The following is a 19608-nucleotide window of genomic DNA, read 5'->3' as shown; positions in this document are numbered from 1 at the left end:
GATGAGAGGGCGGGGCTACAGACTACACACAGGTGGGACAGATGACTGGGGAGGAGACAAACCAGAACAACAAAAGCACATGGAACAAAACACAGACGGGAAGATAAAGGCAGATACAGACAGAAACAAGGAAGGACAAAGTAGGACAAGAGAGAGTTTTACAGCTGTGGACTGTTGTACAAAGATTGTTATCAAGTTCATTTTCATGCCTAAATGCTTTCCTTTGTAAAATTTACTTTTCTTTTGATATGACAAATGTGGAATCATCAAATTTATTTACAATAAAGTAACACATTTTGCAAGATATGCGACGTCAACTGTTCACTACAGTAATTAACCCTTTCATTCATGTTACTTTTTGACAAAAGTAACATGCAGTAAAAAAAAAACAATGTTTTTTAACAGTACAGTATTTCTATATAACTTTTCCTGTATCAAGAAAGTTATTACACCCCATCCAAAAAAGGTAATGAACTGTTAACCTCTAGCAGTATTATACTGTAAATATACTAACTTACAGTTATAATCTGTATTTATAAAACTGTATTGAACCGTACATTTTTTTACAGTTTTTACAGTGAAATTTTTTACACTGTAGCAGTGTTGGCATGCATGCAACAATTTCATCAACTTAACCTAATTCAGAGGACACAGTGACATTCGGGGGTAAATGTACATATAACAAAATGTACCAACTTTGAAACATTTTTGGGGTGATTTTTGAAAACATTTATCATTTCTTTTTTCAGGGAAATAAGAATACGCAGTGAAAATGATGCTCTTATGAAGCATCAAAAGCTATTTGAGTGCTTAGGGCCCCTGGTGGAGAATTTCCAACCTGCTAAACATGGATGATTGAGCGAGTGAGTGACTGAGGGAGTGAGTCGGGTCCATGAGGTGCCTCGCATTTAAAAAGGCTTAAACCTTTATTTAGATATGCTGCCAATTACAGAATGATGATAAGGTCCATTAGGGAGAGTCTCTTAGCAGCATGTAATACTATTGCACATTGTGCATGTGTAAGTCTGTGAGCTTTTTTATCCTCAGTTCTTATTAAATCTGCACTTTGTACATTTTTTTTTTTGCTAAAATTGAAGTAGCATGACTGAGTCAGAAAAAAACATGCTAAAATATGGTGAATGCACCCTGCTGTGAGTCACCCTGTGAAGCCTGAAATATTCATTTAAAAGGCCAGAGGCATTGGTTCAGATTTTATATGAGTTTTTTGGACCACATCAGACATCCCTACATATTAACAACACACACACAGGCTCAAAAAGAAAATCTGTCTCAATTTTCATCTTTCAAATGCAAAATCACCTATGTCCTCAGAAGACACATCCTGAGTTGTCTTTGAATGCTCTTCCAACACGCTTGCAGATCCATCCTGTCAGATAAGGGGTCCGAAGTTACAAAATATTGCATGCAGTTACAAATTTCCAAATCCCCAAAACTTACATAATACAGCTTTAAATTGTCAAACCCTTGGTATGTTATAATATATGATATATTACACTGCTCAATAAGGCATCTCAGAAAAGGAGCAAGAAGTCAAAAATGATATTGCTGGTTTATGTGATTTTTCCACACCCACTGGTAAGATAATCAAAACTCATAAGACATTTTGGAGGCAGACAAAAGTGATTACATTTTGATGGAAACAATCTATTTTAAAAACTGCCCATGTAAATGATTGGTCTAATAAACTGTCCTTAATATGAACAGAAACCTGAACAAATGAGGACCTGAAAAAGATCAATTTTGATTTTAAAAACAATTGTTAATCACGTGCTTAAATCAGACAACATGACATTGCTGGGATTGTTTGGTAGTTTGTAAATTCACACCATGATAATGATGACTATGGGTCATAGAAGACAGCAGGCATGGTAACGTGCGGCTGATATGGCTTTAGTGAGCGTAAAGTTACTGGCAGCATTTTCCACTACGCAATTTGACCTTTAAACTCTGTTGTTTTTCATGAGGAAGTACAACTCCAAATATGTTTATAGGGGAGTATGATGATAAAAGCAGTGCGCAATCATTTAGTTTCTTTGGATGTATATAAAAAGGAAAAAAGCTTTACATTCTGCCCTTCACCATGGGTCAGTTTCTGTCCACAGTACTGCTGTTGACCAGATATTATTTGGCTGGTGGACCATTCCCAGCACAACAGTGACACCAACAGGGTGGTGTGTGCGGTGCTGGTACAAGTCTACCAGCACAGAGGTGCTAATGGAGTCTTTCCACACATCAGTGTCACTGCTGGGTTGACAGTGGTCTGCCATCCAAAAAATGGTAATTTTCTTACTACAGACCAGCTCTGTGGTCAAAAACTGACCACTGATAAAGGGCTAGAGGATGGCCAACACAAAATGTTCATCAGCAGAAAAGCTCCACTCTCCAACTGTACACAAGGTGGAGCTAGAAGGGATGTTTCTGATTAAGTGAGTAACAAAGACTGTTGTGGTCAGACTTTCAAGAAAAAAAACATTGAGATTTTCTTGTGGTTGACTGACATCACAACTAAAATGAATTTTTCAGTCGTTTGGTTTTATTGCATACATAAAAAGTACCACTAGGGAGCAACGAGTACTGACCTTGTCCTCTAAGCTCCCTTAAAAAATTATAAATTTAACCAACTATAATGCCAACCAACTAGAATGGCAGCAAAAATGAAAATAATTATATTACCAGTCCAGTTGAGCCCTTCTTATCTTAAAGACACGGTGACCTGAAGTCTTACACCTAAATGCTTGGAATTTGTTTCTACAACAAACATAACTAAACAAACAAAGTTAATGCCCAGGTGTGCACTAATTTTCAAAACAAAACAAAAAAATGTTAAAAATGTAAAAATTTGGCTTCTGAAAAAAACAGTGGCTAATAAGGTACAGTTTCATCTCAGGGGGCTGCGGCTCTTTTACTGCCCTGTTGTGGCTCCACAGGAGAATTAAATTTTGTTAAAAATAAAATAATCCTCCTTTACAGTAAAACAAAGCTCTGCTGATCATTCAACACAGTTTTAACAATAAATGGTCTTAATTTAGCCTATATCTGCTAATTCACCCTTTAACCCGGAAGGTAGGCGTGCAGACTGCTGGTCACTATAGTAACAACAGTCCCAACTAGGGAACAGCTAATGAAAAGACAAAGATTTAAGATGAACATCAATAATTTGGAGACAAATGGATTTACTTTTTATATTTATAATATATATATTTTTTATTTATGATCACTCCCTCTGGTTTCCTGATACATTTAATCTGCAATGAGAAACTGTCAGTTTCTCATTCGCCAGCTTCTTTTCATCTCTCTTCTCTTCATTCTCCTGTTTCACCTTAAATGTGACGTTTTACTTAAAAGTGACGTTCTGGCGCCTCAGGCACCATTTAAGGTGGAACAGGAAAATTCAAACAAGAAGCTGGAGAATGAGAAGTGACTTCAGCCTCGTAATAAGTTGGATGCTGAGAGACATTTTGCAAGAAATAATTTCACTTTTGAGGAAACGTTTCCTGACGGAGATGCGAGAAAAGCGGCTATAGCTGTGCTAAAGCGTAAAGCACAGCAAAGCAAGTCTGCATTTTTGTTTATATTTTTTGTCTAGACTAGTACGTAAGCATATACTGACACAAGATGATCAAATGGACAATAAATACTGTGTCCACCAAGGTGGTTTGATTTTTGTTGAAAGGACAAAATGGCTCTTCTTAACATTTGGGCTGCAACCCCTGCCCTAAACCTTGCTGAAAGAAATGAACCATACATACAGACAGCAGAGAAGAACCCAGATAACTGATTCTTTTGTGTTTATTTGGATTTTTACATTGATTAGTATAGATTGTTACAGTAGTTTAAGGTAAATCCATGTTCAGAGCTGTGCACGTGGATGTGAAGTCCAGAATAATTCTTCTTACACGGAGATGAAATCAATCTTCTGACGCACTCTCACACAGTTTGTGCAGGCAGACAAACACAGATAAACACACACACACACAGACATCCCCTGCTCAGATAACCACAAATAAGCCACTAGTTTTTTCTCTTTAGTCGGTTAAGCTTGGCTGAAAAAATAAGCTGTTCTCCAAGTAAAACCAGAAAAGAAATTTAAAAATGTAACTAAAACTACTCGATTTTTCAAATCCCCTTTCCAAAAAAATAGTCCTGAAGACGTGAAATTGAAAAAGAACCTCTACCCATTTCGATCCTTACATTTCTTGTATTGTACAACTCTGTATTACGTAACAAAACAAAACCTTCACTCAATGAAAGATTAGAAAACTGTGTATGCTTTCTGAGCTGTATCAGAAAATCCTATAATTATATTGTTTTTCTGACCTACAACCAGCATCTACGCGCATCACCAGTCAAAGAAAGTCATTCAAGTTTGGCCTAATTGTCCTCGACTACTAAACAAGGTCAAGAAAAGGGATATGTACACGCCAACATACGCCTGTGAAAGACTCAAACGTGAATACAAAGAAAACTGGTCAAAATAAATACTTGAAATGATCTGCGGCGTAACTGAAAATCTGATGAAAGAAGACGACGAAGAGGACTGTACAGGAGAGAAGCGTCATAAGTAACTGATTATGACTGAGGATGGAGGCCCATGTTCTCTCCGTGAAGATCCCTTCAGAGAAATCTAAAAGTCCGTTGTCAGTTTTCTACTGTGCTTCTGGTGATGACTGCAGCTGTGAGCTAGTTCTGTCCCTGGCGTCTTCCCACAAAGGCACTGTACTGGTAACGTCTCTGACAAAGCCGAAGGATCAGGGCAATATACAGCAGCATGATGCTAAATTCTCTAGCCTGTCAATAAAGAAAAGATTCTTTATTTGTTTATGATGTGGCGATGGTCGGCAGGTCGGCCTCTTCCGTAGCTTCGTGTTTCACGGCCGAGTTGCGGCCGCTGCTGCCGCAGTTCAGTGTTTTTCGTTTAGTTTGGTGGGTCTCGCCCGGGGCGGGGCGGGTCATCAGGATGCGATGACTTGGACGTAGTTAGCAGGGTAGAGGCCCACCTCTCCGCTGTCCAGCTGCCCCTTGCACCAGCCCTGCTCGTCCTCCTCGCCCAGCTTCATCAGCTCTTCACCTGCCACAGAGCAAATACACATGATCACATGAGCATTAGGTCTGTGCTGGAGCGACAAGGCCAATTAACGGGTAATATACAGGATTAGCAAGCCTAAAGCATCACATACATGACTGGAACCACAACAAAAAGGCTTCTTCCAGCCTAAAACTAGTGCTTAGTAGAATATTTGTAGTGTTATTATTCCTCTACCTTATTGTTTTGACAGACTTAATGATTTTATATTGTTCTCTCACTACAATAGCATGTATTAGCATTTTGCTAATACATCATAAACCTTTAGGAAGTGCTGTGGTGTCAACCCATTGTGACTGATAGCCTAGCCACTGGTCTACAGGCTAATAAACCAAGCTAGTATTCACTCGGTCGTCAATCTTTCTATCTTTATTCAGCACAAAATAGACGGCGGGTACATTGTAGGTTTGTTACCCTTTCAGCCAGATAAAGAATCCAAACTGAGGTAAGTTACCCGCTAACCGCTAACTGTGGCTTTCAGCTCATCTGTTGAGTCATTTCTGTCATTAGTACTCGATTTTGTCCATTGTTGTGATAATCTGAAGATGGCTGCTACAGAACTACAGCTGCAATGAGATATTTAGCTTTCTAGCAGTAGCATTAGCTTTCACCAGCTAACAGGAAAAAATCCAAACGGACCACCCTCATAAATCCACCTCAAAGCAGCAGTAGTTCCTTCTGCCTTCAAAATACATCATCAGAATGAAGGGTTTCCGGGAAATTTAGAGACGTCTGTGGAACCGTTGTAGGACGCAAGTTTACCACAGATGTAAAGATGGTTACGTTTTTCTTTTCAAGCGTCCCTTTAAGTAATCTTAGCTAGCAAGGATGCAAAGTTGACACTGGTCAGGGACGTCAGGAGGCTACAGCACACATACAACTCAAATGTAAAAAGGGGGTGAACAAGGTAACCCTACCATTACACTTACCATATTAAGATCTTTTGCTTTATTTGTCAATAAAACAAACAATAGGAATATCAGACATTCAGGACAGAAATTCAATATCGCCCCAATTACAAAAGCATGTTTTCTTTCCATAATATCACTGAAATTCTCAGTCTGATCTGCGTTAGAAATACCTTAGCAAAATACCCCAATAATGATAAATATGATCATAATTAATATGGGTTGTGCCATACGTCAAACAATCATAGTACAACAGAGAAGTGGATTTTAGGGCAGGAGCTTCTTTCTTTTTGTCATTAGTGACTATAAACAAAACAACAAAACCTACTGTTGCTTTAATTAGTGTTTTAAATTATAAAAATAAATATATAATACAAATAACAACTGTTATCTAAGTGCTCTTTTGCTGCTCAACTATGTACTTTTTTCAACAACCATCCTGCCACCCCCCAAAATATTTTGTATAATTCTAAAAAGTGGCAGAGACCTGCACCCCCTCCCACCCCTCCCACAGATGAACTGTCCTTTTTTCAAATGGCTGTTACTTCTTTTTAGCTATGCAGTGCCTTTTTGTCTATTGTTATTGGTAATAGTAGAGGTGGGTGATATGGCAAAAATATATCACGATATTTCAAGAAATCAGAATCTGATCAGTTGAAACAGAGAAAAAAGAACCAGTAATGCTACATAAAAAATTACTATCAAAAACTGAACACAAAATTTATTTAATATTTCGCATTAAATCCAGTTAAACGGGACTAGTTTTGCTCTCTTTATAATGAAACAAGTACCGATATCCATGATATGTTCAGTAAAGTATACAGTATTGACATAATTAATCATAACAATATATAGTCATAGTGTCCAGCCCTAATATGTCATACAGTGTCACCAACCACACAAGCAAGTCTATTTGCGATGCCTAAATCTGTGATGATCACTGATTTTTTCAGAGAATAATGTTTGAATACTAGGTGGGGGAAAACAGCAAGCTTGCAAAGCCACCACTAGGTGGCAGACATGATATAACAGCAGAATAATATCTTTGCTGACTGCACTGCAGGAGCTTGTCATGAGAATCATGACGCTGCCATTACATGAATAAAGAGGATCAAGATTAGACTGAATCCACAGTAGAATATAAATGACGTGAAGCAGACAGTTCACCTCAGGCTCTGCTCTGGTGACACAAAACAACAAACCCTCCAAATTAATTGATTATTTATCAAATCCAAACTGAACAAAATGGAGTGAAAGACTATATTTCTCAATCTGCATTCAAGTCTATCAAGATAGCCTGATTGCATCTTATTCCATTCTGTTTCCTCCACGCCCCCCTGCTGTGTAGAGATCTGTTAATCTAGCTAATAGACCAGACAGACAGGCATTTAGCATTAGTATCAGTTCAGCTTCCCACTGTTCTGACTACCGTAGCTTCACCATGAGCTGCTGCCTGGGGGAAATTTGGGCTTCACAAGAGACTGGAAGCTGAAACAGAACACTTGTATTGTGACCAATCTAAAAGCCTTTCACACAATAACGAGAGAAATTTGGCCCAAAAGACAGCAAACCTCCCTTTTGTTCATGTGGTTAAGATGTTATCTCGCTCCATCCTCAAATTCGAGGTGATTTAATATCCAGTGGATTCATGCAGGCACTGCTGTTTTCAAAACATTAGGCAGGAATTCATCATTTGCTAAACAGTTCAAATGAATCCAGCAGACCTTTTAGAGCACAAATTCAAATTCATTCACTTTAACATTTAACCCCTCTTCACAGTAGACATAAAACACAATTTCAGCCTCTTTTGGAGGTCCAGCCTTGAATATTAATATTTTGAATTAAATTAGAATTTTAATCAGATTTTGATGACTGTTTTATTTGATAATATAAATACCCAATGATTTTAATCCCACTGGTGGAACAGCCACTAGGAGGCCTGCAGAAAGGGGTTAAAGTGGCACTATGTACTTTTTTAGTTAAAAAAGAAGTAGCATTACTGGATCAGGAGAAAAACAAAAACAAAAAAAAACATGCAATATATGGTGTCCATGCACTGCAATGAAATAGTGATTTAATCGGTGTGGGGTCAGATTTTGGGAGTTTTGTGGAGCATGTTGCTAAAAAAGATCGTCCGGCTTGATGTTTAGGTCTCAAATTCTAAATCAAAATTTCACTGATGAAGATATGATGACAATAGTAGACAATTAACTTACATCCTCCTAAAGACATGCCCTTCACCATGAAGTTATCTCTGAATACTTCATTCATAATTTCACTGCGCTCGCAATCATCAGATTCATCCACTTGGTGAAGGGGTCAGAAACACAACCTACATTACAAAATGTTCCACGTTGCTGCAGTTACACATTTCCACCAGAGAGGTCTCCAAATCCCCAAAATTTACAAAGTGTAGCTTTAATATTTTTTATCTGAGAAGCATTGCAAGCTAGCAAAGTTTCCTATGATCTCATGAGCCAACAGGACATGACTGAAGTGCCCTAGAGCACGGCACCTAACCCCAACTGCTCCCTGGGTGCCGTGGATAGGGCTGCACTCCGCTCCGGGCAAGTGTGCTCACTGCTCCCTAGTGTGTGTGTTCACTAGTGTGCATGTATGTGGGGATCCTACTGCAAGGATGGGTTAAATGTGGAGGTCTGATTCCTCTGTGTGCAAACACAGTTGATCAATTGTTCTTAAGTCTATTCTATTTCTATTCTATTCTATAACTGGGACTTCCATGGGAGCCATTAGACTAGTTTAGATACCAGTCTATTCAATATCTACGTTAATTTTTTTGTTATCAGATGTCGGTGTGGTACCCCAAGACCGTCTGCTGTACAGACACTTTATAAAACTACATGTCATAACATTCGAAACATGGGGTTATCAGTATACTGGACAGTGTAAACCCATGAATGTGGAAGGATACGTCATCTCTGGTAAAAGTAGTGCCATAATAACCTTACACCTGTCCTACTTACCTTCTTTGAGAGAATTCAAGTGCTTTGCAAAGCTATGCTTTCCCAACTTTCATATTTATTTTGAAAGCTGCTTGTTAAATAACAGTGCATTCCATATGAGACTCCAACTAATGGACGATCATATGAAGAGGGTGTGAGAATGTGACATGCCACTCTGTCTGGTAGTCAGTGAGGTAATTACATTGTTTCACAATCCATTTTGAAAAAAGTAATTCATGCTTTTTTAAAGTGGATTTGCAACGTTGTAGATCAACATGATTCTGCGCATCAACATGAACACATGGCGAGACAATAAAAGGACACATAAGGGTTTTTCTCGCTAATCTTCAAAAGAAGTTCAGGCAGGGACGCATCCAACTGGGGATGAAGTGCCGTGTCCTAGGGCTGCACGATACATTTAGATGTGACATCATTAAAGTGAGATTCTCACCTAAAACTAGAGTTTAAAATGGTATTTGCTGTGTTGTGCAGTGCTCTGTAGCACAATACTGTTTCCTTCAGCCTCATCAGTTTCATAGAATTCATGATTTTATATAATTTTCTTTCATTGATGCTCTCTCACTACAATACCCAGCATGCATTACATACACCGATCAGGCATAACATTATGACCACCTTGTTTCTACGCTCAGTGTCCATTTTATCAGCTCCGCTTACTATACAGGTGCACTTTGTAGTTCTACAATTACAGACTGTAGTCCATCTGTTTCTCTGCATACTTTGTTAGCCCCCTTTTACCCTGCTCTTCAGTGGTCAGGACCCTCATGAACCCTCACAGAGCAGGTACTATTTGGGTGGTGGATCATTCTCAGCACTGCAGTAACACTGACATGGTGGTGGTGTGTTAGTGTGTGTTGTGCTGGTATGAGTGGATCAGACACAGCAGTGCTGCTTGAGTTTTTAAACACCTCAGTGTCACTGCTGGACTGAGAATAGTCCACCAACCAAAAATATCCAGCCAACAGCGTCCTCTGGACAGTGTCCTGTGACCACTCATGAAGGACTAGAGGATGACCAACACAAACTGTGCAGCAGCAGATGAGCTATCATCTCTGACTTTACATCTACAAGGTGACTGACAAGGTAGGAGTGTCTAATAGAGTGGACAGTGAGTGGACACAGTGTTTAAAAACTCCAGCAGCACTGCTGTGTCTGATCCACTCGTACCAGCACAACACAAACCAGCACACCACCACCACATCAGTGTTCCTGCAGTGCTGAGAATGATCCACCACCCAAATAGTACCTGCTCTGTGAGGGTCCATGGGGGTCCTGACCACTGAAGAACAGGGTAAAAGGTGGCTAACAAAGTATGCAGAGAAACAGATGGACTACAGTCTGTAATTGTAGAACTACAAAGTGCACCTATATAGTAAGTGGAGCTGATAAAATGGACAATGAGTGTAGAAACAAGGAGGTGGTCATAATGTTATGCCTGATTGGTGTATACATGTAAATAGCCACTGGGAGTCCTGACTGCTAGCCTAATTGATGAGGATGTTCAGTGCATAATTTGGAGGGCTTATTTGCATATTGCAGTCTTCTGTGATATCAATACAACAAAAGATAATACTGCAATAATAATTGACAAATGATATACAGTGCAGCCCAACTGTAGCCTGAACTCTACATTATATAACGTTATAGAAAACCCTTATGAAATGTCCTTTTAGGTCTTAGGTGTGTTTTTCTAACCCAGGTTCACACCAAAGCACTCATGCTCAGATTTGTCCAGCTCTGCTCTGTCCTTTCTCAGACTATCAGAATGATCTGCTGATTCAGGACAGCTGCAGCCAGCTGTTGATCAAGCATGTTCTGGTGTGAGAGAAGAACAAATGCAGAAGCAGAGCCTTTAGACAAATCCACCACTCGACAAGCTGTAAGCGTGCTCTAACACAGCTTGCTTTGAGCTAACATGGTGTATGTGTACATGTGTGTGTGCCATTAATAAGCATTAGTAGGGATTAATACCTGCTTTAAAGCTCAGCTCATCAGACTCTTGGCCAGTGTAATCATACAGTGCTCTAACGCGCACACCCGCTACCTTCTCTTCCTCCTCCTCCACCTCCACGCCGTTCGCAGCGATGTACTTCTTGGGGCTCTCCTCATCAGACCAGTCCGAGGAGTAGTCTTTAGCACCTCTGTGTTAGCCAGAAACAGAGCACAGATTACAGTCACGTCTTGAATCACCCTCAGAATGAGAGATGCACTGAAACTTTAGCCAAAAAAAACTTTTTGCCAAAAATGGCCAAAAATGACTCATTTTTCAGTCAAAACAAACGTTTTGCTGATGCATGTTTTTAGAGCTTATATAATCATACAAGAAAGTCTCAAAACATAGCAATTTAGAAATAATTTCAATTATTAGAAATTGTAGTTAAGTGTTCACCCCCCAATTTTGTCCCTAATACAGTTATAATAAATCTCCCCATCACACAATGCCACCGAGCTGAGACAGTGATGGACAGCACATTCTTCCTCAGAGTCACAAAGTACCACCGAATCTTTTTGAGCTACCAGTGCAATGGAACTGGACAGCTCAAGGTGCTAAGAGAATGCTAACTGCCCATTCTGTTATGTCAGCTAACACATGCTTGTGTTGGCTAGCGTTGTGCTAAGTGATGGGGGGAGCAACAGGGCTATCTTACTGACCCACAGAGAGCCAGCCAGTTAGACTCTCATAGACTGTCAGTTATAGATGGCTGTGGCATCACCAGGGATCGAATCTTCAATGATAGGGCCAATACTTAGACCAGGGGTGCCCAAACTTTTTGTCAAAAGAGTTTGTGGTGGGCTGAGATCTAAAAGAACATAATCAAAGAAGGTAGGTAGGACAACCCATTTTAAAGGAAAATAAGGAAGGAAATATATATACACTAATATATTACTAAGTGAAAATAAGTTAACACATCATCTACAAAGAACACCCTTCTACACATTTAAATGCATAATTACTGTTTATTTGTTGAATTTAACATATTTGAATAAAACAAAATATAAAAATGTGCCACGCCTTTTACAAAAGGCACATTAGGTATATTTTTCTACTAAATGCAGCAAATAAAGAGAAATTGTGCACTAAAATGGGCAGAAAAATGCCCATATTTACACTTGTTCACTGTAGAGGTTCAACTTATTTTCACTCAAATTTAAATCTACAAAACATGTTATGTGACCGGGGTGATCAGACTTTTGGATATGACTATATAATCAAAAAAGGCAGTTTTCTTAAAAATGTATTTTTAACAGATTACACTACATTTTGTTGCTAAAACACTTCGTTCTCTTATTGGGTGAGGAAGGTGGGGCAGGTTTAGGGTGACTTTCTGACTGGCAAAATCAAAAAAGTGGGCCACACTCTGGGCAGTCTTGACTTAGACAGTTGCATTACTCCAGTGCCCTGTGATGCTGGACTTTTTAAAAATAAAAGTTCTAGTTTTTCAATCAAGGTTTATTCAAAACCTTAAATAACAAGGAAAGTAAATATAATTGATGGTGCAACGGTACAAAAAAGCATATAAACATAAAATTTTAAAATGCTTCATTTTTGGCTTTTGGCCAAACACATCCTGAATCATTTTTGGCCAAGATTTTTCCGTTTGAGTGCATCACTACTCAGTATAGGATTTGCTGTGGATAAAGAATTCTCTGCATCAGAGATGATCAAGCGTGCATGGTAATCTTTGCCTAGTAATTGCTGCTTATAAATATGAAAAATAAAAAACGGTTAACAGAGAGTAACAAAGAATCAAAGTAGAAATGAAGTAAAGGAAAACAAAGACATTGATTTTGTTTGTCAAATGTGATAAATCACTAGAAACTAACAGATGCAGAGATGAATTAGCAGGGCTACTAATAGAAATCAGTTCCCACAGATGAGCATTTAGAAGGACAGGAATCATCTCCAAACACCAGTCATCATTACACAGCAAAGTGGTTCTCTTCAACCTTCCCCATCACGGCTGTAGTCCCAGATGATTGGGTTATAATAAGACTAACACACCCAGGAGGCAGCAGCAGCGCAGACGCTCCTTTTCGGTTCATTCCAATTAAGGCCTTACACAACAAGCTAATTATCAAATGTATCTTCTTTAAAACTTCTCTTAAAAAGCGCCAGGATCTAAACTGTTAAGTGGTCTTGGCGAGGCATCTGTGCAGCTGTCCCCTGATAAACAGAAGGCCAAAAAGGAAGTGCGGGGTCACTAACGTTCTCTGGGATAAGTCAGTGAGGCTCTCGTAATGGCCGTCCCCTTCGCGCCACCTGCGGGTTTGAAAGAGTCACATACAGACCAGACTAATGAGAGTGGAAGCTGCTGTGCTTAATAACACACTCCAGCTCGCCTGATACCGTCTGAGGACACGTGTGTGTGTGTGTGTGTGTGTGGGTCCTCAGACGGTGGGACTGATCTGTTCTTGTGGTTCTACTGACATTTATAACTAAACTGCTTCTGTAAAGATACTCAGAACAGTCTGGCTTAGCATCTTTAGGAAACCAAAAATGGTTATCTAATGCCACAGAGGAACCATTTTTGGTTTCCTAAAGAACGTTTAAAGAACCTCCACACAGGTTCTAGGAGGAACCCTAAAGGGAAGACCTTTCAGGCATAAAATGTCAAAGCTCAACAGAAATGCATTGCAGTGTGTTTTGTCGATTTGCATGTTATGTTGTTATTTTCCTGAAATGTTTGCCGTAGAATCTACTTAGAATTTTCAAATATGTATATTTCTTTTGTACTAATAACAACATTCAGACAAATGCTGCTTTTCTTTTGAGATCTCACTTGGTAAAGCAGTCCTGGGTCCAATCTTATTTTTTTTTTCTTTCCCAAAACTTAAAATTCTCAACATTAAACTTAAAAATTAAATTAGAAATTTCCATGACATTTTACATGTTAATTTCTCACTATATTCTGAAGGATATTACAGAAGGATTGCTTAATATACTGCTAATGATTTAAGCTAGATTTTGTACAAAAATGACCTGTTTTATGTTTTACAATAAAATTGCAGTGTTTTTTTAAGTGAACAATTATTTGTTTGGTAAAAATCGTTCACAGCATCATCCAAAGGCATCTTATGTTTTCTAAAAATATGCAAATGTATGCATATGTATATCTACATATATCAACATATCATTTGTATACCTATATGTAATTTGTTGTAAAACTTTTAATACAATACAAAAACTTGCAATTAATATTAATTAAAATAAGAAATACAAGTAATAATATTATTAATAATAGCATTAACTAATAAAGATTTATTGTGACATCTATTGTTTTTAAAAAAATATCATATTCACCTGTTGTGTCTTACCCTAAATTGATATAGAATCTTTATGTTGTTACATTATTACACTGTTACTGCATCACACTGTTATCTAAAGAATCATCATAGATCTTCATTGGTTCATAGAAATCATAGCCCAGAACTCGCAACTCCTGTAGTAATTTTAGTGCAATCCAGATGTGCAAGCTTCACTCAGGAGACATGTACTTTTTATTTATATATTTTTTCAGATTTCCCCTTGATAAACTAATCCAGTGCAAACAGGTCTTTAGTTTTAATTTGCACATATTTCAGCAATGTGAATATTCCAGGAAGTCAGTTTATTTTCCATAATTTAGAAACACAGTCTCAGTTAGAGAAGTGCACTTTAAGAAGTATCGATGTTAAAAGAAGGAAAATAACATAAAAAAACTTAATAAATTGTAAAACTACTAAACTATCAGTATCTGAGTGTTTTTTTGCTAAATAATTGTCTGTCTTTGTTATATGGAAATTTTCGTATCTGTGCATCACTGCTTCTTTAGGGAACCAAAAGTGGTTCTTCTATGGCATCAGTCAAAGAACCCTTTGTGGCAGCTTTATGTATACAGAGCTACTTACACATGCACTCATATGTACACACAAACATGGGCTATGCTGAATAAGCCCACAATACCACAGTAATAACTGGCTTCCCTCCAGTAAGACACCTCCTCAGGGAGCCAGTTTCCAAGATAAGAAAACAAATAACCAAACAACAGCCAACAATGCTACAGTGAAAACATTATGTCTTAAATACTTTAAATACCGTACAACAATATGTCAGCACCATCTATCCCTAAACAGTGAAGAACATGTACAGCGTTTAGAGATTAATTTGTCACAAGCATCTATTTTCCCACGAGAACAAGCAGCTCAAATAACAAGCCCTATTTCCTCGTCTCCATAATCACGCAGCACTGTGAACACGCGCTCCCAGAATTCAAACACACATCAAATACACAGGAAAAGCATTCTCAGAAATGTTTATCAGTGAAAAGTGCTGTAGCAAGGCAGAGCAAACAAAGCACACATTATGTATGTCCTGGTTACCGGGTGGTGTCTTGTGGGGTCTGAGGAGCTTCCTGTCCAGCAGAGACGATGTTGGTCAGGGTGACCACGTCATCGGCGCGGCTGTTCCTCTCTTTGCGGCTGATGGAGCGGGTAGCCTCCGGAGACCATTCCTGATAAACCACACACACACAAAAGGATGCCATTAGTGCCAACACAGACATTTACAGATATACAAAAATAAAATGATCCCCACAGAGCCTCCGAAAGAGGAATACAAATCAATGCATAAAATGGCAGATTAAACAACCTTTTTTCTACATATTTACATGGCAGTTTCTTATGATATAAGAAAGTGGCCCACACTGACAAACTGGAGCTTGCTGGTTAGCCCAAAGTCTTGCTCTCACTCCAAAAAATTAGACAAAGCACAGACGTTCACAGAAAAATACAACAAGGAGTCCCAGTGGTAGGATGGCCAATCTGATAAAGTTAATAAAGAGAACTGAAAGAATTCATCGTAATCAAGCTCCAACGCTGGCCTCCAACAATCAGTCAAAGTGTAAAGAAAAAAGCGCTGTACACTGTAACATGGTCTAGTGAGAGGACACCACATAATGCATAAAGGTTTGATTAATAGGGTATTCCAATGATTTTGCAAAAATATATTTAGTAATAAATAATAATAATAATAATAATAATAATAATAATAACAATAATAACAACAACAACAACAACAATTCAGTCATTGAGATATAAACAAATTCAAAGTGGCTTGAGAAACTGTAACTTCTATACACTGGAGGTGATGGGAACCAGGAGTGATTGCGATAAAATAGTGGTAAATTGGGAAAAGAAAGAAAAAAAAAAAACCCAAAACATATTTTAACAATCCATTTTTGGCCAAAACGTCGGCTCCTATTATTCAAAGCATAAAGTTAAATCTACAATAATTCATTAACAAAGTTAAGTAATCATTAACATCATCAAGTATAAAAAAGCGCTGTACACCGTGACACGGCAAAGTCAGAGGAGACCACAGAAAGCGTAAACAAACGGTGAATTCCAACTCGATATGCCGACAACAAATTCTGTATGATTCGATTATTGAGTTAAACAAGGCGATTCAACAAACTTGGCTTGACAAACTTACCTTTTTCTTTAAACAGTGGTGAACTAGAAGTGACTATGTCTAAAATGCAGATATAGATTTTTTTTGTACTATCCAAAGCAACCAGTGAACCAAAACTTTTTTGTTTTAATATGTAATGTTGATTACAGTAAAACAGTGGTAAATCTGAAAAAAAAAAAAACACATCTCTAAACTATCGTGAAATAATGTCTCAGGCATCAGGCTGTGTATCTGTAACCATTTCATGTAATACTTCTCTGTGAGGAAGCTGTTAAATATATTTGAAAACTTGAAAAATATATAGCCATTTAGTAGGTCATATTAATGAGAACGTTTCCCATAATTATGACTGTTTATACCATAATCTTGACACAGCATCTCATATTTATGACTTGCTATCTCATAATAGTGAGTTAATATCTCATAGCTATGACTTACTATCCCATAATAATAAGAGACTAATAATCTAACAATAATAATAATTAGATACTATTTTATAATTAAGACTAATTTTGTCATAATAATGAGATTTCATGATTATGGTGTATAATCTCATAATTATGACTTACTATCTTATATTTATTACATTTATAGTATCTCAATTATGACTCAGCATCGCCCACTAATGACTAACTATGACTTAGCATCTTATAATAATAACTTACTTTCTAAAAATTAAGGCTTAGCCTCTCATAATTGCAAGAATTTTTAAAAATAAGGCCATAACTATGAGAAACGTGCTTATTATTATGTGACACTAAGTCATTGTTATGACATACTATAGGGCCTTTTTTTCAAGTGACAGAAACAGGCTTCCATATAAAATCCCACAGTGTATGCCTGGCGGGAATATACCAACGCAGAATGTTTGAAGTGACCAACAGCTTTGCATCCGACTGCCATGGCATCAGCCACACTTCGCTGTGTGAGCAGCCCCTCTATCACTACCAGCTCGAGTCGTTTGTTCATTAGAAGAGCAGCGCACAGCAGGCTTATGTCACATGGTATCAGGTGGTGTTGGATGTTAGTATCTTTAAGAGTACAAGTAAATGAGCATGGTATCAGACAGATACCTGATACCAGGATCGGTATCAATGCATCCCTACTATAGACAGTCTAAAAGGGCATCTCCTCACAAGCATATTTCCCAGTTGCTTGGTTGGTCTTGGTTGCAGCTGTAGTCTAAAACTGTCTCTGGTTGCCTGGCTTGTTACACACTGGGCCACCATCTGGAGGCAGGGCGCCACCACAGCATCACAGAGCCAAAGACAGCCTTGGCCGGCATAAAGAGACCCAGTGTGCAGGGAAAAGAGTGCTATTCCTGCGCCTTTACCTGTAGAGCTCTGGGGAAAACAGCCTCGTGGTAAGTGTGTGACTCTAAAGGTGGACACTTCCAACTGCTTCAGTTAAGCATTCAGGCTGAGGGGAAATTTTTAGAACTCACTCAAGCTGCACAAACACAGACACACACACACACACACACACCGTATTCATTTACACAAACGCTGAACACTTCGACACTGCCACCATGTGGGTGGCGTGGTTAGGCTGTAGTGTTGATGGAGGGCAATTTTATCCTCTGGGTCTGAGGGCTGCTGAAAAGAGGAGAGGAAAGAGAGGGGAGGGGAAGAGAGGAGAAGGTTCTGGCACAGTGAGAAGAATCTGGCATTCCAGAGGCCACTCGTGGGCCACGCACAGACAACAGCGCATTCACCCTCGGCCCATTAGAATTCACCAAGCCCAGAGCTCAGTGCTCAAAACGGCTCGGTGAATGACAACTCTGATACAGCTGCACTGTTTGAGCTTCTACTGGAAATGCCATATCTTTTCGCTAAGCAAATGTTAGCATGTCAGTTCATTTGTTCATGGCTGGAAAACTATGGGACTGACATTTCTGGTCGGCAAACACTATAAATAAAACAGTCTTTATAGAGAGGAAGGGGGGCAAGTTATACTGTAAGCTCAAACTGGGGATAGCTCATGCTTTACTTCTAACTGGGGCTAGATTACACCTGGGGCTAACTGTGCAAAAGTACAATAGGAACTAGCCCCAGTTTGACCTGTACCACATACTGTACCTCAAGCTGAGGCCAGTTTGTACTGTCCTCCAAATTTGGGCTAGCTCATACTGTACCTCAAAATGAGACTAGTTCATACTGTACTTCAAATTGGTGCAGTAGTTTCGGTGGTGCTCAATCCTGGTCCTGGAGATCTACCACCCTGGAACACACCTGGCTCTAGCATTCGGGTGCCTATGAAGGCCTTCATTACCGGAATCAGGTGTGCTAGATTAGGGTACAAGCTAAACTATACAGGGTGGTAGATCTCCAGGACCAGGACTGGGCACCCCTGCACTAGTTCATATTGTACCTCATACTTAAACAGTTTGTACTGTTCCCCAGATTGCAGCTAAATAATAGCGCACCTCAAACTGAGGCTAGTTTATACTGTACCTCAAACTGAGGCTAGTTTACACAGTACCTCAAATTGGTGTGCTATTTTGCACTGTACCTCAAACTGAGGCTAGTTCATACTGTACCTCAGACTAAGGCTAGTTCATACTGTACCTCAAACTGGGTCTAGTTCATACTGTACCTCAAACTGGGTCTAACTAATAGTGCACCAAAAACAGGGATTAAAAAAAAGTGTGCCTCAATCTGGAGGTAACTAAAAGACCAGAGCTAACTAACGATGTACCTTAGACTGGGTCTAGTCCATCGTTTATGTCAAACTAGTGCAAACTAATAGTGCTGACCAAACTGAGACTAAATAATAGTGTACCTCAATGTGGGGCTAACTAATAGTGCACCTCAGACTAGTTCAGAGTGTACCTCAAACTGTGGCCAGTTCATGCTCATGCCAGGTCCATGCGTATTCCTCCACCATCGCAGATCCTCGGTATCATTGGCTGCATTGATGCTCTGGCTCAGGTCACGGTATAAGGCCTTAAACCTGAGAGGGGAAATTCAACAGCCATTTTATAACACTTGTCTGCCCATTTTAGCTTTCTTTTCCTCAGGCAATACAATCAACGTAAGCAGGCCTAGAACAATTACCACGGAATCTCTAACAAACATTCCTGAAACTAGTGCCTGCATTTAAAAGGTTAACAGGAGTGGTACCAGAGAAAAGGCTGGAAATTGGGTGGGATGGAATAAACAC

At 39.0% G+C, this 19608-nt stretch overlaps 1 protein-coding gene across 6 annotated transcripts in view; it reads right to left on the bottom strand.

Annotated features, from left to right (window-relative positions):
• Positions 1-3792: 3792 nt before the first annotated feature.
• pacsin3 (protein kinase C and casein kinase substrate in neurons 3) overlaps positions 3793-19608 on the bottom strand; it is a 47046-nt gene continuing 31230 nt past the window's right edge. For 5 of the 6 annotated variants that reach the window (XM_036586485.1, XM_036586484.1, XM_036586486.1 and 2 more), the window contains 5 exons: positions 19278-19398; positions 15357-15487; positions 13204-13257; positions 10968-11137; positions 3793-5089 (listed from right to left, as the gene is read on the bottom strand). In XM_036586485.1, the coding sequence (XP_036442378.1) occupies positions 4974-5089; positions 10968-11137; positions 13204-13257; positions 15357-15487; positions 19278-19398 (592 nt within the window). In that variant the 3' untranslated portion in view covers positions 3793-4973. The remainder of the gene's footprint in view (positions 5090-10967; positions 11138-13203; positions 13258-15356; positions 15488-19277; positions 19399-19608) is intronic. The other variant, XM_036586491.1, reaches the window with a different exon arrangement.

The sequence above is a fragment of the Colossoma macropomum genome, unplaced genomic scaffold (assembly GCF_904425465.1).
Source record: "Colossoma macropomum unplaced genomic scaffold, Colossoma_macropomum, whole genome shotgun sequence".
Classification (NCBI taxonomy): Eukaryota; Metazoa; Chordata; class Actinopteri; order Characiformes; family Serrasalmidae; genus Colossoma; species Colossoma macropomum.
The sequence above is the reverse complement of the archived record's forward strand: the minus strand, read 5'-3'. Positions and strand labels throughout refer to the sequence as shown.